Source organism: Hemibagrus wyckioides, linkage group LG25 (assembly GCF_019097595.1).
Source record: "Hemibagrus wyckioides isolate EC202008001 linkage group LG25, SWU_Hwy_1.0, whole genome shotgun sequence".
Classification (NCBI taxonomy): Eukaryota; Metazoa; Chordata; class Actinopteri; order Siluriformes; family Bagridae; genus Hemibagrus; species Hemibagrus wyckioides.
In genome coordinates, this window is record NC_080734.1 from 15,565,363 (window position 1) to 15,592,865 (window position 27,503).

At 37.5% G+C, this 27,503-nt stretch overlaps 3 protein-coding genes across 5 annotated transcripts in view; 2 read left to right on the forward strand and 1 right to left on the reverse strand.

Moving 5' to 3' along the window:
* Positions 1 to 97: 97 nt before the first annotated feature.
* mcm3l (MCM3 minichromosome maintenance deficient 3 (S. cerevisiae), like) lies at positions 98 to 4,824 on the reverse strand. The gene is made up of 17 exons (XM_058379362.1): positions 4,751 to 4,824; positions 4,479 to 4,591; positions 4,092 to 4,300; positions 3,862 to 3,992; positions 3,553 to 3,791; positions 3,346 to 3,454; positions 3,074 to 3,227; positions 2,851 to 2,982; positions 2,500 to 2,708; positions 2,131 to 2,305; positions 1,541 to 1,667; positions 1,268 to 1,418; positions 1,033 to 1,173; positions 865 to 965; positions 671 to 759; positions 482 to 557; positions 98 to 367 (listed from the first exon to the last, which is right to left on the reverse strand). Exons 1-17 carry the CDS (start codon positions 4,820 to 4,822, stop codon positions 169 to 171), a joined length of 2,427 nt encoding a protein of 808 aa, XP_058235345.1. The 5' UTR covers positions 4,823 to 4,824; the 3' UTR covers positions 98 to 168.
* Positions 4,825 to 6,276: 1,452 nt separating this feature from the next.
* On the forward strand, positions 6,277 to 10,521 carry si:ch211-191a24.4 (uncharacterized protein LOC100150331 homolog). Of its 2 annotated transcripts, none has more exons than XM_058379783.1 (4): positions 6,277 to 6,413; positions 6,763 to 6,862; positions 7,192 to 7,310; positions 7,854 to 10,519. In XM_058379783.1, exons 2-4 carry the CDS (start codon positions 6,765 to 6,767, stop codon positions 8,510 to 8,512), a joined length of 876 nt encoding a protein of 291 aa, XP_058235766.1. In that variant the 5' UTR covers positions 6,277 to 6,413; positions 6,763 to 6,764; the 3' UTR covers positions 8,513 to 10,519. The 2 variants fall into 2 exon arrangements, with proteins under 2 accessions (XP_058235766.1, XP_058235767.1); XM_058379784.1 differs by having other exon boundaries at positions 6,290 to 6,457; positions 7,854 to 10,521.
* A 2,415-nt stretch (positions 10,522 to 12,936) lies between these two features.
* The window catches only part of si:ch211-191a24.3 (tensin-3), a 44,837-nt gene continuing 30,270 nt past the window's right edge, over positions 12,937 to 27,503 (forward strand). The window contains exons 1-14 of one of the 2 annotated variants that reach the window (XM_058379274.1): positions 12,937 to 13,110; positions 14,247 to 14,328; positions 14,805 to 14,847; positions 15,138 to 15,321; positions 15,441 to 15,491; positions 15,582 to 15,704; positions 16,584 to 16,648; positions 17,933 to 18,016; positions 20,657 to 20,766; positions 20,842 to 20,902; positions 20,979 to 21,054; positions 21,151 to 21,280; positions 25,471 to 25,548; positions 25,793 to 25,891. In XM_058379274.1, the coding sequence (XP_058235257.1) occupies positions 15,169 to 15,321; positions 15,441 to 15,491; positions 15,582 to 15,704; positions 16,584 to 16,648; positions 17,933 to 18,016; positions 20,657 to 20,766; positions 20,842 to 20,902; positions 20,979 to 21,054; positions 21,151 to 21,280; positions 25,471 to 25,548; positions 25,793 to 25,891 (1,030 nt within the window). In that variant the 5' untranslated portion in view covers positions 12,937 to 13,110; positions 14,247 to 14,328; positions 14,805 to 14,847; positions 15,138 to 15,168. The remainder of the gene's footprint in view (positions 13,111 to 14,246; positions 14,329 to 14,804; positions 14,848 to 15,137; positions 15,322 to 15,440; positions 15,492 to 15,581; positions 15,705 to 16,583; positions 16,649 to 17,932; positions 18,017 to 20,656; positions 20,767 to 20,841; positions 20,903 to 20,978; positions 21,055 to 21,150; positions 21,281 to 25,470; positions 25,549 to 25,792; positions 25,892 to 27,503) is intronic. The other variant, XM_058379276.1, reaches the window with a different exon arrangement.

A 27,503-nucleotide genomic window follows, 5' to 3' on the forward strand; every position in this document is an offset into this window, starting at 1 on the left:
AGAATTCTAAACTGAATTGCTTTTCAGCAGTCAAAAAAAAGAAAGAAAAACCCCTTCACAAGTGCTTAAACTATTTATTAAATTACAAACAGTGAACACTACAGACATCAATACATAAGGATATACAACATCACAATCATGTCCAGAGACCATTGTAGTCCTAGCTTATCAAATGAGGAAAACTACATCTTCAGACACCATGACCTGGTTATCGTCCTGCATGCGCTCCAAAAGTAACTGCACCTCCTGCTGGTCAAATTCTTCAGACTGGCCTTTGTTAATGTGGGTGAGAAGCTCAGGGATTGGCACAGACTGAGATCTGGTCACTTTGAATGCTTTCAGGAGGGCTGCCTTGAAAACCTTCATTCTTTAGTGAATAAGTAACACACACACAGAGAGAGAGAGCACACTGGTTATTCACAACATAGAAAATCAAATAATTGTTGCATGGGGTTTAAAGGAAATGGTTATAAAACCCAACCTGTCTTGACTGACATCAGCCTTCTTCCTTTGGCTACTTCTCTGAGATACTGGCCTGCTTGGCTGGCTGGGTTGGGCTACGGCAGAAGAAAGTACAACCAGTTTTATCAAACAAAATGCTAGATATAAAAGGGTAAAACGAAATGAAAACAGCAATTATATTCATGCTGGCAAGTGATAAATATCTGACTGTTTTCATCCTCTGTAAAGTCGTAGGGGTCATCAGAGTCTCCTGCCATTGTTGAATCCACATCGTCTTTAGAGACACGAGACCGTTTCCTGTGGACAGTACCAGTCCATGTGTCAATCAAATCAGCTTTAAAGCATTATTAGTATTTAATATACTGTACACAATTCCTAAATAATAATGAATATAAATTAGACCTGACACTTCTCTGGCTTTGGGTTTCCTGGCTCAGAGTTGTATCCATCTCTGCATCCGCACCATCTTCAGGAACTTTCCGTTTCTTATTCTTCTCCAGAATCTATGCAAACGTTCAGTTTTCATAGATATTTTCTCATTTTTTAAAAAAGAGAAGACCATACCGTTACCTTTTTGAAGTAGGCAAACTGCATGAGCTCCAGAGCAGCCTCTGCATCTCCCAACTCAATGGTTTTACTCATACGGGCTTTAGCATGGGCTGTGGCCAACCTGATCATAGTCTCTAGGGCACGTGCTGTGACGGGCATCGTCTGTTTGAAGGTTTAAAACCCAAACAATTTAAATGAACAGGGCAAACATTAAAAACATGAGTGACAAATTCTCAGTGAGATCTTGGATACACACCCTTGCCAAGTCGTTATTGACTTGGTCGTGACTTCTCAGTTTGGTGTACTCCTCGGCAATGTAGTCTGAAGCCTCCTGAGTCAGAACTGGTTTCACTAGCTTAGCCACGTGGATGTATTTCCGGATAAACTCCATGGTGACAACCTTTTCTCTGAAAGTTCAAGCTTGGTCATGGGTTAATGAAAAACCATCCATCTTTTAAACCTTTTTCAGTTGGCTACTTCAATGACAGGTTTTTGGATGCGAATGCAATAAAAATAAATTTAGGCTTACTTTCGCTTCCTGTGGCCATAGAGGACATTGTCTTTTTTCTCATAAATCTGCAGTTCCTGTTCTGTGGCCTCAGTGATGTTCGGGTCCTCTGTGGCAAACACGTCCACTGTGCTTCCCAATGGCATTGCTATTGTACACACCAAATAAAAAAAAGTCAGTCTCCAAGAGACTTTGCCAGCTGGACAGAACTATAACTAATTGATAGCCTAAAAAGTACATATATAAAAGCTCTGCTGACTTAATATAGAAGAAAAGTTGTTTGGATAAAAGGCTAATTTCAGATGCACATTAAAAGGCTAATTACAGACATACATTAAGCCATTGATGCTTATGCAATGTATTTGGAAATTTTAATTCACTTGAAGGAATGAGGCTATGACCCTGTATAACAAGCTGACAAACACCTGTAACAGGCTAATCCCACTGGGACAATAAAGGAAGCCATGTAGAAGCCAGATTATACCCAATCAGACTCCTGGCTCCAGAACCCATATCACTGTCATTCCAACTTACAGCAATAGAGTGAAAGCTTTGACATTTGCCCCAGTTTCCAGTCCAGCAAGTCCTATTTATTTCCCCCTCAGCCTCACCTGCTCCTTCCTGCTCTCCTGGGGGTCTGTATCTGTGCATGCGCAACACATGCTCTGAAATCTCACGGTCACTCTCTGAATCCATCTGATCCAGAACGATGAAGAGCAAATCAAATCGAGAGAGTAGGGAATCTTGCAGTCCAATGTTCTCCATAGGGGTTTTATACTGGTCATACTAGTATGCACAAGAGAAGAAAGGGGGGGTTAAGTATATAGTTCAGTGAAAAACTATCCGATTTATCTATTTGAATGTGGTAATAAAATGCCGCTGATGAAAATCTGATAAAGCACAACATTTCAAACAAGACTTTAAAAAGTAGCGTGCGTAACCTAAAGCCAACAACAGGAGCAACAACAAAAAACTCATACCCTTCCATACACTGGGTTAGCAGCAGCCAGCACACTACAGCGAGCGTTCAGCCTGGCCTGGATCCCAGCTTTAGATATAGTGACTCTCCCTTGTTCCATCACCTCGTGAATAGCCGTGCGATCCATGTCCGACATCTTGTCAAACTCATCAATACACACAACCCCTCTGTCAGCAAGGACCATAGCACCTGCCTCTAACCGGCGCTCACCTGAGAGGTAAGCATCAAGAAGTAAAAGCATTTAGAGCTTTAAAGTCATTGCTAGTAAACTCATTGCTTTTTTCTTATAAGTACCCATGTCAAATATTTCCAATACTGGAAAAGCCAACACTTAGTTAGTAGAGATAGTCACCTGTCTCTTGATCAGTGGTAACCGCTGCAGTTAAACCCACCCCAGACGAACCTCGTCCAGTGGTAGGAATGGCTCTTGGTGCTGTGAACAAGACGTACCTCAGCAACTGAGATTTGGCCACTGATGGGTCACCTACAAAAAAAAACAAAATACAAAACTAGCATTTTTTCACAATTCAAAAGGTCAGTCTTAAAAGAAATTGATGACCACATTCTAGCCAAACCTATAAGCAGGATGTTGATGTCGCCTCTGATGCGAGTGCCATTTTCTAGGTTGGTCTCATTTCCTCCCAGCAACAGACAGAGGATGGCTTTCTTTATATACTCATGGCCATGGATGCTGGGAGCTAGCGATCGACTCAAGTGTTCAAAGACATGCTAAATGAAAACACACACAAAAATGGCAAATTCTGCAAGTTAAGAAAGACAAGGCAGAGCACACACATTGCCCATTAGTGTAAATTCACATAAATCTGCAAAATGGTTTGCGGCTTACTTTAGAATGAGTTTTGCAGAATTTTTTGATCTTGGCAACATCGTCAGCAGAAAACGTGGGAACAATTTCTTTGCTCATCGGCTTGACATTATTGGCCAGCATTATTGTTCTGCACAAAACAATACATTTATCTTAAAGCTGCAAAATCTCCAAAAATAGATTAAGAGAAACCTTTGGCCACAGTTCATTTAACAAACCTTCACCTACCTGAATGTTCCTGAGGTAAATCCCCCTTGCTTAGCAGGTAAACAGCGATATACACCAACTATCTGTACACGATCCCCTGGCTTTACTTTGTCCACGAGATCGTCATCAGAAATTATGTCAACTGACCGAGGAAGCTGGCCAGCAGGAGCTTTCTCTGGCATCTCCTGGATGGTCAGAGTCTGGTGATCTTTATAGCAGCACAGCCCAAACTCTGTTTCCAGTGGATTATTTTCATCATCCTACACACACAAAACATTTGTTAACAAAACTGGCAGGGATGTTCATGACCAGCATAACACATACACACACCTTTGTGGGGTAGATGGCACTAGAAGGGAATGCATCCAGTGAAGTCAGATCAGTATATTTCCTTTCCAAGGTTTTCTTAGTAGCAGGACAGTAATGAACACTGCGCATAATCTTTGGCCTGACCAGTGAACCTGCAACAAACAAACAAACGCACTTTTAGAAGTTACTATATTTACATAAAGCAACCTGCAACCATAAGGAAAAAATAAAATTAGCACACGCTGACTTACACTTGGTAACAATGCCCTCCACACAAACAAGATTTCCCAGAAACCGGGCGCTAAGTGTACGTGGGGAGACATGTTTATTTCCAAAGCTGCCTTCAAAACCGACATGGAACTCATCAAACTGTTTGGCATATGTTGCATCGATAGAGGCCACCATGTCCTTCAGAGCTCTCTGGAATGCAACCAGCTCACTGAATGCATTCTTTAGAAGTCTGGTGAAAACACAAATCAACACCAGTCTATCATTTTTAAACCCAGGAGCTAACCAAAGCAGGCATTTATCCAAAACCTCTAAAAGACTGACATGGAAATTAGCAGGAAACATTGGCAGCAACATGACCAATAAATGCACGTTTGCTATTCTCACAAAACCTAAGCAGGGTTACTGACTCTTTGGCTCGCTTTTCATTCCTTCGCCGCAGATCATTAATGTTGACGATGAGCCGAGACTGTCCTTCAGACACCATGCTTCTGACTTTCTCATGATACACACCCTGGTCTTGCTGTGAAGACATTAAAGCAGTCAGATCAGTGGGCTATAGGCTATTGCAAATATTCATTGTTTCAGTGAAGCAAATCACAAACAAAGATGTAGTGATGTTATAAAAATGTCCAATGGCTGATATTTTAGAAATTATGAACAAATTTGCTGGAGTGCTCACATCATCATCCAAGAAGTCCAGGTATTCTCTCTGGGCCTCTCGTAGCTCTAGATCCTCAAAGCCACCATCCATTTTTTCACAATACTACACCTCTGAAACAGTAAAAACCTTCAGCTTAGTACTAGTCCATTAACAGCAGCTTTAAATTTAATGGCAGACATAAGTTCCTAAATGCTACTAAAAGTCATATATAAACACACAACAAGAATACTTACAGAAGTGCAACTCACACAAAAAACCACTTCTTTACTACCCCCCAAAAAAAAGAGAAATAATTTTTTAGACTGCAGGAAATGCTGGAGTTTGCAGGTCTGGGAACCAATTACCTGGCTAATTAGGCTAATTAACTGGGAATGGGCAAAAATACAAACCAGTTCCAAGTGACAGCAAAGTCTATACCTATATGATATGTATGGAGGAATTTCTTTTTTCCCTGAGAAAACTGAAAGCACATGTATCCAAGACTAATATTTATTTAAAGTCTTGCTTTGGTTTGTGGTATTGCTGCAATGCTTCAGGCAACAGACTTCACATATATCATAGATTGTTTTGTTGTTTAGTGGAATGTTAATACTTGTATTCATCCAATCTTGTATCTTTCCTAGCATGAAAAGGATTATTAATAGTTAACCTCAGGATTGATATAGATTGGTATTGCAACATCAGCCATAATACTAATGTAATGCCAATTGGTGGTGGTGGTAGCTCAAGTGGTTAGGGCTCTGGGTTGTTAATTGGAAGATTGGGGTTCAAGCCCCAGCACCACTAAACTGCCACTGTTAGGCCCTTGAGCAAGGCCCCCCTATCTCACCCTGCTCCAGGGGTGCAACATCATGGCTGACCCTGTGCTCTGACCCCAACCTCCAAGGATGGAATATGTGAAGAACGTGCATTAATGTATATGTGACATATAAAGGCTACTTAACTTAATCTATAATCACACATACGCTTGGGTTAACGTAGCCAATCCACCCACTGACATACTGAGGTAGACAAAGTACTAGGGTATTGTTGAGGTGAAAGCAAGTATTGTGATCTGATCTGATTTTATGGTCACTATGGTGATATTTACCAAACTCTAGATGGCTTTTGGCAGTGAGAAGCCATCAGAGTAGGCATAATGAAATTTTGAGATTTGTTTGCTGCTGTGATTTGGACATGCTCGGATATAAATGACCTTATTTCTTCCTTCACAACATTCCTATCACCTCAGCAACTGCTTTCCTTTCCCAGCTATGCTCCTCTCACCAGGGAAGAGAAAGGGCACTTATTGGGAATTTACAACACAGCAAGCACAAAGGCATCACAAACCCCGTAACTTCACCGAACTTCTTTAAAGCAGTTTAGAGAGTGTTCACGTTTTCAAATGACTGATATATTGTGAGCTAAACACTGCTATTTAACATCATCTCCTAAAATCCTAAAATGTATATATAACCTATATACTTTCTGCATGAGTTTATACTATCCACACCACCTGAGCTCCGCCCCTTTTCACAGGTGTGAATCTCAGCACGTGACCGAGACTTAGAGGCGGTGTCGGGGTTTCACGGAAGGCGGCTAAACAAAATACCTCTGTACTTCGAGCATAAACATCGAGTTTTTGGATTCTAACACGAAACAAATGACCAGATCATCATCATCATCATCATCATCATAGCTAGTACGTTTGTACATTCCTGCACCTGTTCAACTGCAGCATTCTAGGTATTTTCTGTAAAGATTGAACCGATATGAAACACGGAGCTAAATAAAAAGCTCTTGGATTCAAAGTGTTTCCTGTAGATTATTTTATTTTGAGTAAATAATTCTTAAATAAATAAAGATAGTTATATAAACCGCTGTTATCTGTTGGTTTAAGCGTAAACAGGTTATAATATATATTTTTAAACAATATTTTTTGCAACTTCGCTTTTCGTCTTTCTTTCGTCCTGATTGTCTTTTCGCGTTAAAATGAAATGTTTTATTCCCAAGAGAAGCATGAATGTTTATTATTTCCTGCTGGGTTTTAGCCATGAGTGAGGGCAGAAGCCACCATGGGCACAGGCAGAGGCAGGAAGGGGGCTATAGAGAGAACCGACAACACCGGACGCGACCATCCAGCAACAACAGGTAGGGATTTCTACAACCAGACCCTCATTCACTTTCACTCTAATATAACATTTCTCAATCAATATCCACGTAACACTGTAATGTTTACTGTTTTTGGCTGAGTTTGCCGGCTTTTCTTGTAACCTTGGATAATCATTTTAGAACATTCGCACCAGGAAGTATACAAAATCCTCCCCTTTCCTCAGCCTTGATCCTATCAGAAAAGCTATGGGACTTTTTAACCCGTAAAAGGTTTATTTATTTATTTATTTATTTTTTGGGTAGATACAAATGGCCGAAAAGACATTGTATTGTTTCTGATGCCTCACAAATAACTTATTTTCCACCAGATCATCATCATCTAGGCCCCAGCACAGCACCAGAAACATGACATCCAGCTCCCAGCATGCGAGAAGGTCGACTGCAGAAGAACACGGATCACAGTGTTCACACATCTGCTCCAGGAGGGGTGTGTATCTGAAAATGTTTGGTAATAGAGCAAGACAATAATAGTGCACGATGTGTATTGCAGTATTTTGTAGTTTAGTTTTTAGACCAAAAAGGATCACTAATCCATACAAGGTTGCATCTTCCAATTAGTTACTGTGATTAAAATGGCACCTGGTGATATTTACAAAATGGCAACATGATGTTAATATATCGCGACAGAAATGTCATCACCACCGGTCAGTTTTTGAGCTCGTATTACTAAATTAATGCATCATCCCATAAGCGAAGCAGTGAACGAGTTGATGTTTGCAGCAGTTCTTTCTCTGTGCCATAACCACGCCCTGTGATACTGCCAGTGTTTTCCTTTTTTCTTTTTAAGCTGGTTTAACTGGTTGTGTGCTCTCAGGTTGCAGCAGACTTATTTTAAATATTTTTCTTTCTATACTGCCACTCTCCAACACATCCAAACATTCCTTTACTCTTCTCATTATTGTTTCAGTTTTGTTCACTGAGATGTTCTCATTTTTAAGATTGTGTTATTTTCCACCTTTGTGTTTTTCAGGTATTGTGCTGATGTGCGCGTTTCTGTGCAACCTGTTGGTGTTGTTCTGTGTTGTGGCCGGTTACGTGACGCTGTCAGGCATGTCGGCTATGAATTTTGGAGCAGGCGGGAGTTTTGTCGACGTGGTCATCCCTTTCGAAGGGACAGAGCTTCAGAAGGTGCGTGACCTTGACATGCAGTTTACACAAATGAGAGCTCCTGGACTCTACGGCGGCTTGGCTTTCAGCATCACCTTTGGTGTGCTATCGCTTTTCTTCGTCATGTCGGGCAACAAGCCTGCCTATGTGCTTCAACGAAAGCTCCTTGTTGGTCAGTTTGCATTCCAGGTGATTGGAGCAGTGGCGTATGTCACTGCAGTGGGCCTGTATCTGCATTTTGTCATCAAGGTGAACTCGACAGACGTGTGTTTACAGCGAGAACGACTTTACGCACGTAATGGGATGACTTGGATGAACTGTAGCGTGAACGGTGCAGACGGAGCTGTAGCATTGTTCGGAATCATAGCGGGAATTTTGTATGGTGTGGGAGCCTTTCTCACTGCTAGAACAATTCGAAATGTGCACCAGTATAATAAGAATCGTGTTCACTATGAAGCTGAGAGACCTAAACGACCGCAAGGTACCCAAGACACATCTCAAGAGTCCGGCATCTATATCTGACCAAAAGCAAGAATAGAAACAAGCTGGATGGAATGTTGTTTTGTTGTTGTTTTTATTTTATTTTATTTTTTTTAATTATTTTATAACAAGCATATGATGGACTGATTAAGCACAATGTAGTTATAGCTTTTCCTAAAAAATCTATTTCTATAAACTGTATATTTTTACGTAGACATAAAATGTGAATCAGTAAGTGTATTAAAATGTAAATATGTTTAATTCTTAGAATTTATACTCATTAGATATTCATTTTGACGTTTTTAAGAATTCTGCTGTTGCCTTATACCCTTAATATTGTTGCCAGCAGGGGGCAGCATACACTTGTTGTTTACACTGATTTGACTACTTAAGTGTTTTAATTTTTTTCTACGTGATATCTTGCCACGACTGCCTCATAATCTTAGAGAAGGGGTTCTTATTTTTATTTTCAGACAGTTATTTTCACCTGTTGAATACATTAATACAAATAATGAAGCACTATGACTAAATAAAGAAGTACATTTTATGAAGATAATTCTACTATGCAAAGGTTAGGGATGGATTTAAGGCCATTCCATTGAATTGACCAGTCTAATTACTCTATGATCTTAATTCTAAATGTAATAAATTGGATTTTTCTCTTGGCTTTGCCTCAGAGAACCACTTTTCTAGAGAATAGGTGATTACCAGCGAACAAGAATATTGACCTCTTCTGAGAAAAGAGTGGAAAACCTGTTTACTCCAAACTTGTGTTGTGGAAGAACTCATGTGTCCTCATGTGAACTTAGCCCTGATCTCAACCCTTTAACACCTTCGGGATGAACTGAAACAGAGACCTTCCTGACATTAGTGCTTGACTTCATGACTTAATGAGCACAAATCTCCACAGCCACAAAATCACATACATTGTAGGTTTTATGATCAGGCTTCCATATCATTTTGACCATATACTGTAGTTGTCTATAGTGTACATTGTAGTATAGTGTGGGTTTAATTGCCTTTTTCTTAAACTCTGTGTTATTTTTGGGCAATAAGACAGAAGCTGAGGCACTTCAGTGGAAACCTTCTCCAGATCTTCTGCATGGCCATTCCTCTAGTTCATGCAGATCAGTATATGTGTGTAGTATGAATACAATATGGATATACTACATCCATCATGTTGGTATTGTCATGTAATCTAAGATGCTATAATGAGCTTTACAATTAAAACAAGTTAACACTTTAAACAAGTAGAGTTTAATCACAAGGAATGTTTGATACCTATAGCACTTGTACTTAAACCGAACTGACTTGCTGCCTTCCACTATTTTTGATTGACAGCTCTTCTGCACAAGTCCCGTTGCTTTATGGAATAGCAATGTGCCTTTTTACTTCATACTGCAGGATCTCGGCAGAAGGAGCGGGTCATTTGGATATTTTTCGCCTGCAGTTGTAGGAATACTCAGAGTACTGTAGAGTAGAACTCAGCTAGTGCATTTAGTTTTAGCTGCTATTCATTAACCAACTGCTAGAGTTGGACATTTAGGACGTTTAGGACAGCTGAAATTCTCAGGTATGCATGTTTGCTTGTTCTTTTTATTGATGGATTCAGGAAAGAAGGAAAGTGAGATGTGCACAAATTAGCAGTGTGAACTTCCTTCACTGGGATCTTTATATCCAGATGAAGAGTGACTAACAATATCTGAATAATTTCCTGTGTATGGACCGGGAGACTATGAAAACATATTTCTGATCGAACCCACTAACATTATTAGAAGGGAATTAGCTTCTGTTAGTGTTAAATCTGCACCCAATTCATCCGGTATAAAGCTTTCATTGTGGCAATTTCTATACGAATACAACACTTTGTGGCATGTACTATACAAATCAAATGAAATAAAATAGAGTAATTAAATGGAGTTTCTTCTGTTAACCATCTGCTTCACATGACTGAATTGTACATTTTCTCATGGGCTGAAAAATGAATAAATGCATAACACAAATCATTTTAAAGTTCAATTTTAAAATAATGTCCACTAATTATCTCATTAGACTTCCATTATCATTTTTAAAATGATTTTTAATTTAATTTAATTATTTAAAATTATTATGTTTTTTTAATTAATTCATTCATTAATTAATTTTTTTTAATTATTATTATTTATTTTTTTTTAGAAGGGATTTAAAGAATTACTTTAAAGACAATATCTAACATGATAAAGTCCAAATATTTAAAAAAAAAAAAAAAAAAATTCTGGTTGGTTTCAAGAGACTTTAATATTTATAATGTTCCTTGTATTGTATATGGGTATGTGGATCATGGCGTTTCCTTCGTTTACACACAATCTGTCTGACTGAGGATCAGTGGAATCCGAAAGAGATGTTTTAAAGTTCTCCAATCAGATAATCATCAATGTATTCTGAAAGTCACAATTTGAAACATACCTGTTTCCTAAATAAACAAGGTTCTCACTGTTCTCACTCACCTGATTGTCATCTCACTGTTAGAAAAGAAGCAAAACAAAAAACAGACTCTATTTTTTAGCCTTCAAATTAACCACTAATCTTACAGGTTCACATACTTGTGCATTCACAGATATGTAATATTGGATCATTTCTCTCAATAAATGTATGTACAGCCATGTACAGAATTTGCGGCACACAAATATACATACCCACATACAATACGAGGAACATTATGAATATTAAAGCTTGTTTAGCCAACTAGAAATAAAGTGTTTTGATGATATTATGATATCTGTCATGTCTGGATGCTACCTAAGGTCTAGATACAGAAGATACAAGGTATAATCTCAACATCAGCTGGATCTGCCCCTTGGCACGGAGAAGCTGATATCGATTATACTTTTCTGGTCACAAGCTTAATGCTATTGAAGATTGAACGCTGCAAAATAAAGAGATTTGAACTGTTCACTGAATCCTGTTTTACAAAAAGTTTTGTGTAATGCTCATAGAGGTGAGTGACCAGGATTGTCTTGATTCTGTAAAAGTAAGCAGGATCTTACATGGATCACGTGTTTTGATAAAATGCATCAAACCCTTTAGTGACACTACACTTTATATGATCAGAATTATGTGAACACTTGAATATAACCAAAAAACCATAGGCATTAATATGTAAATATTACGCTCTTTCCTGTTATGATAAGCTTTGCTCATCTGTGCAGGCTTTCCTCTAGATGTTGGATTGTGTCTGTTCGGATTAGTGATCATTCAGCTACGAGCATTAGTGAGATGAGGTAAGAGTAAGGAGGTCTGGGGTGCAGTCAGTGTTCCAGTTCGTCTCAGTGGAATTCAGTGGAGTTGAGTCAGAGTCAGGGCTCAGTGCAGGACACTTGAGTTCTTCTGCTCCAATCTTAATACATCATGTCTTTATAGAGCTCACTTTGTGCACAGGGGAAATTTTAATGCTACAGCATACAAAGATACTTGTGTGTTTGAGGAAGAACCGCATGGGTCAGGTGTCCATGTGTGTCCAACAATGGTCTTGAATTTCCTCCATTTTGAAACAATCTGTCTGATCAGTGGAGTCAAAAATCTGTAGAGTTTTCCAACCAGATGAGTATCAAGGCATTTTGAAGACCTTTATACGTCCTTTATATAATTAAAATAAACATAATACATTATGCTCACTTTGCCCATTGTTTGAAAAAACCTGACTCTATTTTCAGCCTACACATTAACTGTTAATCCGAGAGGTTCACCTTCACAGATATGGATCATTTCCTTCAATAAATAAATGACAATATAGAATATTTCTCTCTCATTTGTTTGATTTCTCTTTCTCTGCTTGAGGTCATATTTATGCAGATGTATAGAAAATTCTATACAAAAGGGTTCCCAAACTTTTAAGCACCACAGTACTGTAGGTTTGGCCTGCAATCCCACTGTTTATAGCTGGTGCAGGGAATAATCATTATTTCGCAATCACAAAAAAAATAGTTCTGCATTATTTTGAAGCAGCGATTTTTAAAATGGTGAAATATTTTCTATTACATAAAGATGAACGTGAGTTTAGTCAGTCGCTCTTCAAAAGAAGGTAATATTTAACTTTATGACTAAGCTATGAAAAGATCTTTATTTACTCCAGTGTCATGTTTTCCACACAGTACAATAAAGCTTCTTGTAATCACCATTACAATCAGTTGTATCTCCATATCTCCTGATCCTTGCATGCAAATTATTTTTTTCTGCCTTATACACACCTGCTGATATCTGACAGTATTATAAACTTATAAAGTGTATCGTTTCAATGAATATATAATAAGACTCCAAATTGATCAAATATTCAGCACTGGAACAGTGCACACAGTATTGTATCATTGTAAGACTCTTACAGTAGAAATATCCGTACTATAGGCGAGGGGTGTGTCCCTTAATCTTGACTTCTTTGCTTTAGTCATACTGAGAACTAGTGCTGACAGCAGAAGAACATGCGCTGCGCACATACAGAATGCTGGCCAAAGTGCATGTGAGCTGTAGCATGCGGCGTTCAGAGCATGTTCCTCTTTTTGTCCTTGTCTTCCCTACTTGCATTTCCCTTTCATTTTCTCATCACCGCTGGCTGAATATAGTGGACGTTCCTGTAAGACTGCACACCCTGTAATCTCGTTGTCCAGGTAAGATCTATGTATTTAACCTGAATCTGAACTTTATTCTATGTGCATTGTTGTATATAACAAACCAAGACACTACTAATGCTGAAAGATAATGTGATGATATAAGCGTGGAAGAGTATGTGCATTAACCAGTAACCAGTTCAGACACAGTAATAGGAGATAAGTGCTTATATCTTTAATTACTTACTCTGGAGGCAGAAGTGATAGTGAGGAGAGAAAGTAAAACATTTGGACTTTCTTTTAATGTGTTCTGATAATGTGTGACTGGTCTGTTCAGAGTAGCCAAGATGAGCGACACTGACTTATACTAAATTCGACCTGTGTATTCATTTCACTACAAACATCTTTTTAGACTTCATTACATATTCATCCTTATTCAGAGTGTATGTGCAAGGACGTGTTTTCATGTAAGTTTTATTCTTCATTTGTATGAAGAATTTGTGTCTCTTTTATAAGGTTGCAGTGGGTAATTAAATGTATTGTTTAATTGTTTTAGGGCCGTTAAAGTGTCCTTCCTGTGAAATCTGTCACTGATATTTTGAGGATTGTGTGAGAATTAAGATAAAATGGTAGATAAAATAATTTAAAGAACACATATATACACGCGCAAATGCCTTTTTATTTGTAGCTTCAAGATTAGCTTTAGCTAGGACTTAAGGAAACAGCTTATCAGTAAATGGTCAAACTGCAACTTAACCATATATATTTACTCTATTTGAGTAATGGATATTATATTTTAATAGTAAATATTGATGAACGAATAAGTCTTGTAGTACTTGCAGTGTTGAGAACGCAATGCATCACCTTATTAACACGTTCAAAACCATTAGACTAATTTCACTTTGCTTAATAAAGCCTATATCAGCCACAATGCTTTTTCGACTACCTGCTGAAAGTGGCACAAATGGAAATTAGCTATGCTCCATATTTACTCAAAGAGACTGATGCAGCAGTGCTTTATTCCTTTAGTCTGTCTTGCGCTCTTATCTCCTCAGTTTCACTCAGCTTCCAAAGTATTAGCAGTTTCAGCATGAAAGATGATAGTTTCATGTTCCATCATTGTGCTTGTTAAGTTGTAGATTGCTAACTAGCTGAACTGAGGCTTTGCTGTAACTTGGTATATCTGTGTTGTATAGCTGCAGTCCATTCTGGATCCTTGAATCCAGCATTTGTGTCTCCCACATTATCCCATACTGGATTTTCTTATTAATATGACATGTAAGTAAAGAAGTGCTAAACCTGGTTTGTGCTAATTTCTTTTACTAAACTTAGGTATTTGTGCTGCACAGAAAATTAGTACCAGGAATGTAAATATTTTAATTTGTTCATTAACAAAGGGTGGTTGTTTATGCATGAAAGACAATTATTAAATTAATGGTCAACATTTTAATATGAGTACATATTAATGATCTGCAACTAATCGATCTGCAACTAATATTACAAAATAGTGATTCAACACACAGTTCATAAAAGCTTTTCTGCTTTTTCTATTCTAAACCCCTGCGGTTTGGTGGATGTGTCTCTGTCTCTCAAACATCCTGTGCAACAAGTCATTTATTTTACATTTTCAGGTAAAATGGTTGGTTTAAAATAAAAGTTTGTTCAACAGTGGAAATTGAAAATCACATTATCTCAATTTTATTCAAACACAAAACTTAATATTTTTTGACTTAATATTGAAATATTTCTCTCAGGTCTTGGTGATCAGCCTCTATTAAACAACAACAAAAAAAGAAAGTAAGACATCTTTTTTCTATACATAGTTTTCTTTCTATACAAGCAGGCTACTATTCATTTTGGCAGTATTAATATTAATAATTATTAATTATTATTTCCTAGATGTTGTATCATCATAGTCCCTATATGTATGTAAATGCAGGAATTAAAATCGAAAAATTATTCCCCCATCCCCACACTTCTCAAACCAAAGTTACACCCTTGGGATTGGCCGACCAGATAGTGTATTTAGTGTTTTAAAATGGAATTTTCCTTTGTCTATTAACCTATTTTCTTTTTGTCATGTGAAGCAACTCCTGTTATTTAGCATAGACCAGTGCAATGATGGCAGAAGGACGTGAATTTGACCTGAACTACATCACAGAGCGCATCATCGCCGTATCCTTCAATCACACATGTCCGGAAAAGACCTACCTACACAACTTATACAACATCACACAGATGTTACAGTCCAAACACTCCGACAATTACATGGTGAGGACAAACTGTACTATATTAACGAATGCATCTACATTATCCTATAGAGTGTATAAATATTTGCTGCATGCAGTCAGTTTAATAAAAAGGTCTTGTGTTTTTGTCCCTGATTGCAGGTTATTAACGTCTCAGAGCCCAGGGAAGAGCTTAGGAGGATAAATGTCAGGGTAAAGATTACAACTCAGAAATTTGGCAAGATATGTGTAATACCTGGTCACGACAATGTCTCTGTCATTGATACACATGTGTTCTCTCAGGTCCTGGATGTTGGCTGGCCTGAACTGCATGCTCCATCCCTACATTCATTGTGCTCTCTGTGTAAAAGCATCGAGAACTGGCTCAACACACACAGCGAACACGTCCTTCTACTACACAGCAGGGTAAGCCAATCTTTTTCTTCCCTCCATATCCCTCTCTTGGTTCTTGTTGATAATCTTCCATAGTTATCATTAATATTGCTCTTGTGGATGCCTTCTAGCCTTCCTAATGCACTTATGCTATTGTTTATGAGAAAGGTGGCTTAGTGGTTAGAATGTTTGGGGGTTTGATTCCTATATTCACTCTGTGTGTCTAGAGTTTGCATGTTCTCCCTGTGCTTCAAGGGTTTTCTCTGGGTACTGTGGTTTCCTCCACCAGTCCATCTCTAATTTGTCCCTATAGTGTAAATGGGTGTGTGACCTGCGATAGGTTGGCATGCCATCCATGGTGTCCCTTTCCTTGTACTCCAAGTCCCCTGTGATAGACTGCAGGTTCCCTGCCATCATGTGTAGGAGAAGCGATACAGAGAAGATGGATGGATGGATGGATGGATGGAGGGATATGATTGTTTACTCAAGCTAATAATGTAGAGGAGATTCCATTTAAATAAAACAGATTCATAGTTCCTAAACTTTTGTTAATAACTGTATCTTGTAATTGTGAAGCACTTGAAACAATAAACAGAATAATAAGCAAGACAATATGAGGAAGAAACCTTAACTCAAAATGGGAACTTATCTTCTTTTGGGTGATTTCTGATATCACCTTCAATGATCTGGAATAATAGGACTAAGCAAAGTAATTATATGAAGTAAAAACATGTAATAAATAGCAAAACAGTATATATACAGACATCATAGATTATATAATGTATTGTGTGAGTAATGATGAATAATGGTGATAATGGATGTGATGTATGATATATGAAGAGAGAGAGAGAGAGAGAGAGTACGATACACTGTTAAGTAATCTTTCACCTTCTCTCATTGTTTCTTTAATAGGGCACAAAAGACCGGATAGGAGTAGTCATATCATCCTACATCAACCTTCCTAGCATCTTTAGCAGGTAAAACTAACATTACACATATTCAAGCTGTCACAAGTGAGTCTTAAACGGCAATTAGGATGATACAGAGTGTAATAAAAAGTGCTGAGATGTAATATATAAGTAATAAAATAATAGTTTAGATAAAGTGTCATAATCTTTCCAGACAAAAACTGAACTCAAGTAAAAGTGAAAAAGTCACTAGTTCTTAAATGTACTTGCGACTTGAAATGTATTGAGTATTAAACTAATTAAATTCGATTTTCCGTCTGAAACATAACTTTTATGTCTAAAACTAATCCAAGATGATGTTTCTAAGCAGAGCGCTACACTATTTTGCCTGAAAACATCATTCACTCTGACTAATGCATTCTCTCATATCTAATGCTATGTAGTTTGCTAAGGAATTAATCAGAAGAAAAATATCATGTAACTAACCAATATTTACTATCAGCTAGAACTGATTTACTGCCAGGATAATTTATGTGCGCTAAAGCTAGTCTAACCTGACATGAATGATGAAAACAGGCTAACGTAGTCACCACATTAGTAATTTATATCACCAATTAATGCTAGCAAATTAGCAAAACTTACCTCAGCATTCTTTTGAAAGGTAGGGAAAAGCAAACAAGACACCTCATTTTATGAGTCTGGATGTGCCGGCATGTTGAAACATTAATATATCTTATTCAAACACACACACACTCACACACACACACACACACACACAGATAGATATAACACAAAATATGTTCCCTACATGGATATACTTTAGAGGATGCTAATCTGTAGTGGTTGGGAGTCCAGTGAATTGTTAGATAGGTAACACACACACACACACACACAATGACTGTATGGGAGTACTTTAAAGGTCCAAACAAAAAAATAAAAGTAAGTTTGCTTTACCTTGGAAGTATAGATATAATTAAGCAAGAGAGTATTCAAGTACAAAAAATTATTTTCCGCCCCGATTGCAAACACTGTATTGAATCATTGTTGATATCAAGAAAGAAATTGAGAGGTCAGGTATAACTTAATGCTAAGACGCTACGTGGGTGAACTTTGTGCCACAGTTTTGTTTTGTTTGTGGGAGGGTTGCCATGTGACATCCAAGTGCCGGCTCTGTGCCAGTTTTGTACTGTGTTAACTATATCATATACTTAAATGATCATGTAAGGTGTGGAATGTGTGTATGCACATCTACAGTATCTTCCCATTGATTTCTCATTAATACTTATACTATATACTAATACTATGTAATTATTGATCTCTCTCTCTCTCTCTCTCTCTCTCTCTCTCTCTCAGGGAAGAGAATGCTTTAGACTGCTACACCATGAAAAAGTTCTACATTGATAAAATGGCTTCCCTTATGACTCCGTCCCAGAAAAGGCAAACATTTTCTCTCTAATTCTCTCCAACACATGCAGTTTAATACTGGAGCAATACTCTCAGTTTCATTAACATTCAAATTTGTTCCAAAAATAAACAATATTAAAAGAAACAGGAAGTTTAGGTTATTAAGAACAGCAGATCTGTCACAAGAGCAAAGGGTTATATTAGGGGAATGTCTGAAATGTGATTTGAGGTCAAAATCATAAGGAAATGACATAGAACAGGCATGATACTTTTTCTACTTCCCTCTTCTGTGATAGTCCAATAGCTTTCAATCTAAAAGTGCAAATGCAACAGCTTCAGATTCTTAAAATCAAATGATATACGTTGCAAAATGTGCATTCCCTTTATAGCTATCCTGTAACAGTATAAATATTGTGTAATAATTCACCCACCCCTAGCTTTTATATTGGCCTCGATATAAATATTATATATAAATAATATATAAAATATTTGGCATGCTGCACATTTTATTTGCATAAAATATATATTTTTACCACAGTGCTGCTGAGCTCTAGTTTTTATTTTTCTACCTAACATAATTAAAACCTAACAGCAGAGAGAGTAGTCCAGCTACTTAACATTTCCAGAAGGACTCTCAAGTCTCACTGATCAGGCATAACATTTTGACCACCTGCCTAATATTGTGTTGGTCCCCGTTTTGCTGCCAAAACAGCCCTGACCCATCAAGGCAAGGACTCCACTAGATCCTTGAAGGTGTGCTGTGGTATCTGGCACCAAGATGTTAGCAGCAGATCCTTTAGGTTCTGTAGGTTGTGAGGTGGGGCCTCCACTTGTTTGTTCAGCACATCACACAGATGCTTGATTGGATTGAAATCTGGGGAATTTGGAGGCCAAGTCAACACCTCAAACTCGTTGTTGTGCTCATCAAACATTCCTGAACCATTTCTGATTTGTGGCATGGCACATTATCCTGCTGAAAGAGGCCACAGCCATCACGGAATACCATTTCCATGAAAGGGTGTAGATGGTCTGCAAGGGAGGTGGTACGTGTCAAAGTAACATCCACATGGATGCCAGGACCCAAGGATTCCCAGCAGAACATTCCCCAAAGCATGGCACTGCACTTGTCTTCTTCACATAATGCATCCTAGTACACCCACTAACAGGTGCCATGATGAGGAGATAATCAGTGTTATTCGCTTCACCTGTAAGTGCTCGTAATGTTATGCCTGATTGGTGTATATCAGTCTTATTTGTCTTATTAGCTTCTAGACATGGAAAAGATCCTGGTGAGGGAATGACCGTTTACAGCCGTTCTTGGTTTTTGAAGTGAAAACCATACATGAATCTGTTTGTAGTTTGAATGCAAGATTCGTAAATTAAAAGATAAAAATTAAGTTGAACCTTAACTCAAAAATTTTAATTTCAGGTCAGTTGAGTTCACTCAACCTCTTATTTTACTTTAAACAAACTCATAATGACTAGTTAGATGTAATTACTGAGGAAGGCAGACCTAACTTAAACCAGCAGTTTCAATCAGCTTTCTAAAATGATTTGGGCAGAACTTCAACCACAGAAGCTAAATGAACTCGAAATTGCTTTGCCGCCAGTTGCCTTAACTTTTTAAGTTAACTTTATTTATTTTTTTTTTACAGTGTAAGAACAGGTAGTAAATAGTTAGGCAAATCTTCCACAACATTAAACATATTTTCAAAATGTCTAAGTCCTGTATGTGCTGAACATAGCATTATATTTAGGGCTGTTTTTTTGGGGCTCTGTGGTCAGGGGAACTATTTAAAATAATAATAAATAATTATTAAATTAGAATATAATAATAAATAATAATTTTGTTGATTTTATGAAGTAAGATTTAATTCTAAAAAAAAAACATTATCTGAGCTACTTAGAAGCTTCATAATATATAGATAAATTTCTCTTTCGTCCGAAATATTATGTTTAGACTCACAATTATTACCTACTAGTGCATACAGATGAATAGTTTCTGCTCTTGTCTTCCCTAAAATGATCCTATTATACTTTTAGTGACTGGGATGAATCATAATAACATGTTTTTTATTTAACAGCTTTAGTTTACAGCTGTCAAAATTCATACAGAAATACTGATGAGCCATTGTCGGAATTCGCCTTCGATCGAAGGATCAAACTGATAAAAGCTTATTCTACAAGGTTAACAGCTTGATGAAACCTTTCTATCTTGAAGGGAGTGGTTGCTTACAGATTAACTCCACCCCCTACGCATGCAAAGATGAAAATGATGTAAATCATATTCTGTTCCCTTCACATTCACTTGATCTCAACCCAGAACACCTGTGGAAGATTTTGCTCTGACATATTTTCACCACCATCATCAAAATTTGAACGGAGAGACTAGCTTTTAAAAGAATGCTGTAGACGGTAGACGTCTAGAGATGGTAGAATCTGTGTCAGACGTTTAATCGTTCTCCTTCTAATCTTTTTCCTGCTTTCGTCTAAAAAAAACAAGAACCCAGCCCCTTGTTTTTCTTAAGAAGCATCAGATATTTTAAAGATTTAACATGTGTGTGTGTGTGTGTGTGTGTGTGTGTGTGTGTGTGTGTGTGGGTGTGTGTGTTTATACTGAAAGAATCTCAGTACAGTGCTATGGAGAGATTGACGATAATGTGTCTGCTTCAGGTATGTGCAGATGTTTGGCAAGCTCCTGGTCCATCAGATAAAGATAAACTCCTCTCCTCTCCTCTTCCACTGCATCTCTCTGAAGCACTTGCCAAACTTGCACCCTACAGGCAAGCACAACACACAGACACATACAAAGCAAACACAGATCAAAATAATATATTAAAGCATTTGTTATTTTTTAGTATGTGGACTGTTTGTGAGAGTTTACCAGGACATGCAGCTGGTGTGCACAACAGGAATACAGTAAGATGCATACACATTACACAAAATAAATGATCGTGTGTGGCGATGTGTGTCATTAAGTGTGTGTGACTCTCAGTCAGGTCTCTGTGGGGCAAGCAGACAAAGTGTATTTTGCACTGGAACCACCACAGCTTCTCAAAGGAGACATCATGGTGAGTTAATGATGACTCTAATGTTCTAGGTGGCAACTCACTCATATTCATACTCATACATAAAGTGTTAAAAGTGTTCATTTATATTTTCTGCAGATTGTTTGCTATCATAAGAACCTTGCCAAGAGGAGCAGAGAGATTGTGTTTCGCATACAGTTTCACACAGGCACTCTTCATGGACACCCTTCAGTCTTCCACAAGAAGGACCTTGATCTTGCAAACACAGGTACAAAGACTGAGTAGTTTTGCCACATTTGAAGCACGTGCATGCCGTGAGTCTATTGTCATGATAAAATAGGACAATGAACCTAGTGAGATTTGCTCTGATGCTCTCTGGAAGCCCCACCCCCTTCCTTCTATTTAACACTAGTAAATTTTTGGCCCATGCTGCTTTAAAGATGGCGGTACCCCTCACTGTCAAACAGCAACAACAACAACAAAAGCCTATGTCCATGGGGTGGATTCAGACCTGATCCAACTTCACCTTCTTTCCTACGAATGAGCCAAAATCTCATTTGAGCCAAAAGGGTCTGGAAACAATTGGAAACAGTTGGATCTGCTCCAGTTCCAGCTGCTGGACTTCTGCTTCTCAAGCGATGCACTTGATGCAGTGTCCCTGCTTTGTGTCAAGGAAAATAAGAAATGTTTTGCATTAACATAAAATGGGACCTAAAAACAGCCCTTTTTGACCAAGCCTGAAAATCTTGGGCTCATGGGGAAAAAATCTTTGAATATATCTGTTCTGCCATCTTTAGCTGCCTCTAATCTAGTTCTGAATCCTTGTGCAGTAACTGTAGCAATGGACACATTTTTATTTTTAGAAGAAGAAGAAGGACTGAGCGATAATAAGAAGCCTTTATTATCACCACATATACATTACATCAGGGGTCAGAGTGCAGGGGCAGCTATGATACAGCGCCCCTGGAACAGGGAGCCCAACAGTGGGGCTTGGACCCTGATCCTCCAATCAACAACCCAGAGCCTTAACCACTTAAACCACCTCTACCCTCATTTCACCTGTGAAGACAGGCTCTGTAGACTACATAATGGACAGAACCAGCGTGACTTCATGTTACAGCAATTGAGAGTTAATCTGTGGAATATCTGCACTCATGTATTATTAATACATTTATAGCAAAATGACAAACAGGTTCAGTCAAATAAATCCACTCAACTTAGATGTAGTGAAAAAGAAATATCAGATAAGGTACTGTCCTTAACACAATGCTATTATTTGTATTTACAACATTTGGCAGACTTACATTATATCTCATTTTATACAACTGAGCCTTGCTCAAAGGACCTCAGTATCAGATTGGTGGACCTGGGACTCAAACTTACAACCTTCCTATCAGTAGTCCTTAACCACTAAGCTGCTACATCCCTTTGGCTGTGGCTATTTAGTGCTCCAAATTTTCAGATCTGTATCTGTATTTGGCTGTACGGTATATGCTAAAATTGCATTGTTTAAGCTGAAGGCACATTTTCAAAACTCTTCACACAGTCAGCGAAACACACATCTATGCAGACCAAACTATGAATTACTTTTCATTACTTTATCACAAAAAGCATTCAATGAACACAATCCATCAACTCTTTTAGTCATTCTTCAGCAGGTGGACTGAACACTGAATATCTGCAGCACATTTTCATCTGCTAACACACTGCTTTCAAATCTGTTAAACACATACAAACTGAACGATGCGGAGTTTCACGCAGCAACCAGACTGAAATATATATAGAAAATTCGAGCAAAATATTTACAATAAAATCATTCCTAAAGCAGATCATTGTAATTTCAGTTGAAATTTTACTCAAGTTACCTTCTTTCAGTAAAAAGGAGATATAAAGGAGAATAATTCCGTTTGGAAACACAGACTAAGGAAGATAGGATGGTTGATGAGGAAAGAGGAGTGACAGAGATAGATAGAGAATTATCTATTTCTATAACATTATGTAACAAATTTTTTACTTTTTTCTTGTTCCTGGGAAATAAATGTTATTTCCTCATTCTTTGTAACCCAAATAAAGAGAAAAAACCCATCTTAGCCATGAAAGTTTGGGTTTTGGGCAGTTTTTTTTTTTAGTAAAATGGGCTAATTTTGAGGTTTTCGTTCTCTTAAAAGCCCGAACCCAAACTTCCAGGGGCTTAATGGCTGTTTTTTTTTTAATCATTTTCCATCAAGAGTAATTGGAAGATGTCCTTCACTAACCAGGAACAAAAATCGTGTTACATAGTGTAATGATTGAGGAAAAATATAAGCATAAGGATATTGAAGCATAACGTTCTTGTTACTGTAGATACAATTTAACAGAAAGTGAAAAGGTTTTATTATTATTATTATTATTATTATTATTATTATTATTTGTATTCTATAATGAAATACTGAGTTATGTAAAAAAAATAATAATAATCAGAATGGAAAACTTCATCAATTCTGTAACACTCTCTGTTGTATTTTATTTTTATGACCCAGAGTATTAGGAGTGAGAATTGTTGGCAGTGATATGGTCGAATGAGCTTATTTTGAGAAGAGTTTGAGCATTTTGTAAAGTTTTTGGGCAAGACTTGTGTTGGTAATGCAGACTGTTTGAAGAGTTTAGAATTAAGTGGCTTCGGCAATGAAAAAACAACAACAAATAAGCTTGAAATGGACGTGGCCCAAATCAAAAGGGTTAATATGATCCCTACTGCTGTGCCTCTGGAATCACTGGCAAACACTGGGGAGAATAAGAAGCAGCTAGAAATGCCAGCACTGTCAGTATGCCATAAATGCATCATGTGATGTGGTCTTTGTTTATCCCATGAGCTTTATATAAGTATATAAGGACCAATATAAGAGTAAAAGAAAAAATTAACTAGTCTCAGCTAGTGCAGTGTGAGCATGTCTAGTAAAACAGTCTATACTGAATATTCTATTCATGTCTGTATTTATATCTGCTGAGAATATATGATCTGTGCCTTCAGATTACATCCTGATTTTAAACCATCTGTCCATGTAGCTAGGATGCTGTAATGTCACCCAAAATATAGAGCACACAATCCGCTGGAAACCATCATTACCAGTAAACATGGCAGCATAATGGATATAACCTTTGCTTGTTTTCCTGTCTGGAGTTTTTCATGAAAATGACTATAATGTATATTATAAAGCAGCAGGTCTGTTTTTCTTATGTATGGATAACGCATTGCATCTGGCCTTGATATTCTGAATTACGGTTCTTAGCATTAGCCATGTTAAAACATTACATCAGTGTAAAAACCACCTAAAACATTCAGTAAACATGAAGAGGTTAGAATTTGAACCCTATGTGTTAGTTGACTTAATTCTTCACATGCAAAATAATTGTACAATTTCCTACGTCTATAGAATATTGTCTAGATTAGTCTAGATTTTCTAGATTAAAATGCAGTATGTACAAAAAAAAAAATAGAAAAGAAATAGCATTGGTAGGTTGTATATTAAAACCTTTATTTACGGCTTTTCAAACTGCGCTCAACCCCGGGTTCAGCTTGTTTCTAAACCCCGCTTTTAACCCCAGGTAAAAAAAAAAAGGAGGAACATTTTACACTTTAGGCGGAGTTAGCACTGCTTTTTTACCTGGGGTTATGAGACCCTGCTCTGAAGCGGGGTTAGTACAAATTTGTTAACTCTGCGTTGTGGTTCCTAACATGTACAGTGTGGAACAATGCAGTGTTAGAAGGTTACAGATCGATGCTCAGGAACAGACACTCAATCTGAAATTCTGAAGCCTTAACAATGACTCTGTAGCATCAGGCGGCAAAACACTAAAACATCATGGACACCATAATGAGAGGGAAATACGTGACACTGAAAAATTCATGGAAATTGGATATTAATAAACTACTGGTGAACACAAAAAACTTTAAAAGTATAAATAGATAACAATACCTGCACGTGAGCAAAACAGAAGAAAACACTGATGCAAAAGCATGAGACAAGCCATATTTATTTATTTTAACAGTCATTGCTATATTTATCCAGTCATGGTTGTTGACACGGCAAATATGCAAATATTCGATTACGAACAGTCAGGATGAATTAACCGTGGGTACAGTACGAGGTATGAGCAGTGTGAAACGTCAAACAAGATAACCCAGGATTCTGTTTACACGGAATTTACATTTCAGGTGTGAAAGCTATTTCAGGTTTACAACTATTTCAGGTGTGAAAGCTATTTCAGGTTTACAACTATTTCAGGTGTGAAAGCTATTTCAGGTTTACAACTATTTCAGGTGTGAAAGCTATTTCAGGTTTACAACTATTTCAGGTGTGAAAGCTATTTCAGGTTTACAAGTATTTCAGGTGTGAAAGCTATTTCAGGTTTACAACTATTTCAGGTGTGAAAGCTCTATTCTTTCTTTGGAACTCATTTCCACTATTTCTATCCTAGATCCCAGATTTTTGGAGGAAGGAGAAGTGGAGCTAATTTTCTCAGAAAAAATGGCAACAATTCCAGGTTTTCCACAAGGTAAGTTCGCTGATCCTGCCATCCTTATATAGTGCTCCTGGACTGCATTAATATTAGTATAATACATTGTACATTAAGACTGACATCATGATTGTCCAGTTTAGGGGGGAAAATAAGAAGGAGGTGAAACAGAAATTCATTTAACTATGAACATGATTGAATAAAGTTGTCCATCTCGAGTTGTGAAAGCTTGAGTACATGGTCCTGTTCTTTGTGATGCTGATGTTAGTTGCTCTGTATAAAGGCAGTGTTGGCTGGAAGAACAGCTCTGCGGTTGTCATTGACTATGACATTCTGGATCCTCTAGTTCACTGGGATTCTTATGAGAACATTACAGCAGGAGGTACTGTATCTACACACACACACACACACACACGGTCTGCCATCCAGACCGCTCACAGTCATGTGAAGAGCTTTTTTTGTTTCATCCATAAACATTATTTATTTTGCTTAGACTAGAAATCATAAAAGAGCTACTGCTATTATTCCAGATTTTATATTCTATATTCTCAGTAAAAAAAAAAGTATTGACTTGAATCAAGAGTTTATCTTATGCAAAGTAGTGGACACAGCATGAGGATTGCAAAGAAGATGTCTTCTTTATATAACATATTAAGTCTTCAGACTTATTAGCTGCGAATACACAAATGCTCATGTGTGAATCATTTAAGTGTAGGTTTAACATTCCCGGCTTGTTCTCTCACCATTTTTGGTTGTACACTGGCAGTGGCTCAGGAAGTTGTTGTTTACAGGAAATTGAAGCCTTTGATACCAATGGCTTGGGAATATTTAGAGCATTTGTTCGACTAATGTGAATGCATGGTTCACTTACAAGGGAGATGTGGATCAGTGGATCACATACTTTCAATAAACAAAATGCACACACACACACACACATATATATATATATATATATATATATATAAATACACATATGCATTGACATAATCATGTAAATACTTTTTACATATGTTCTGTCCCTGGTCCTGCAAATTTCTCTTGGGTCTCGAACTGCACTTTTTTCTCCACTATTTTTGTGCTATATTTTTGGAATGTTCATAGCTATGGCTTTAAGACATAAAACAGTCTTAAGACAAAAAACAAAGCCATACATAGACAGACTCTCTTTTGTCCTCCAAGTCATATTTAGCTGTGGACTACAGGACGGAACTGTGATGTAGACGTTATTGTGCCTGTTATTTACCGCTATCATTTCATACCATGATCCCTCACCTCAAGAAACTTTGTTAGAGTTTTAATTAAGAAAGAAAGAAAGAAAGAAAACTAATAAACAAGCAAACAAACAAAGATCTCCAGGTCAGGGATATTTAAATAAACACTAGGAAAAACCATTTTCATAAAATTCTCTCTTTACAAAGCTCTGACGGACTGAAGACAGGATACTGTAATGCTAATGCACTGATGATTAGTTAAATATCACTTTATACATTATTCATTTGGTATACATTTATACATATAACTTCAATTTAACATTATTTTTCTTATTTATCTTCAGTTCAGTCTACTTACTGTGTCCACTGGTTGATGACCCCTGCTCCTTATACATACACCCTACTACAAGAAGAAACCTTTATTTGTCACAAATATAATACAGCATAGTGAAATTCTGATTGTTGCATATCCCAGCTTTTGAGGAGGAGTGCAGGATTAGCCATGATACTGCGCTTCTGGAGCAGTGAGGGTTAAGGGCCTTGCTCAAGGGCCCAACAGTGGCAGCTTCTGATCAAGTAACCCAGAGCTTTAACCACTGAGCCATTACTACTCCCATCAAAAGAACAGGAATCCCATGTGACCATGAATCTGACCTCATTTCAGATATCATTTTAAACAATTAAAATAATTCATACACATCACATCTTTACAGATCCTGCCTGCATGGCAGATAGATTTTAGTATTCACTGTCACGATATAAACCATAACTACTGACCAAAAG

What these genes read in the sequence shown, in the direction of transcription:
- mcm3l (XM_058379362.1), bottom strand. Translation starts at nt 4,822, where the DNA reads ATGGATGGTGGCTTTGAGGATCTAGAGCTACGAGAGGCCCAGAGAGAA. An exon ending in TTTACCTCAGGAACATTCAG is followed by an intron (nt 3,455 to 3,552) that starts GTAGGTGAAGGT and finishes TGTTTTGTGCAG; the next exon opens with AACAATAATGCTGGCCAATA. An exon ending in TACCACTGATCAAGAGACAG is followed by an intron (nt 2,709 to 2,850) that starts GTGACTATCTCT and finishes CTTACCTCTCAG; the next exon opens with GTGAGCGCCGGTTAGAGGCA.
- si:ch211-191a24.4 (XM_058379783.1), top strand. Translation starts at nt 6,765, where the DNA reads ATGAGTGAGGGCAGAAGCCACCATGGGCACAGGCAGAGGCAGGAAGGG. An exon ending in CGACCATCCAGCAACAACAG is followed by an intron (nt 6,863 to 7,191) that starts GTAGGGATTTCT and finishes ATTTTCCACCAG; the next exon opens with ATCATCATCATCTAGGCCCC. An exon ending in ACACATCTGCTCCAGGAGGG is followed by an intron (nt 7,311 to 7,853) that starts GTGTGTATCTGA and finishes TGTGTTTTTCAG; the next exon opens with GTATTGTGCTGATGTGCGCG.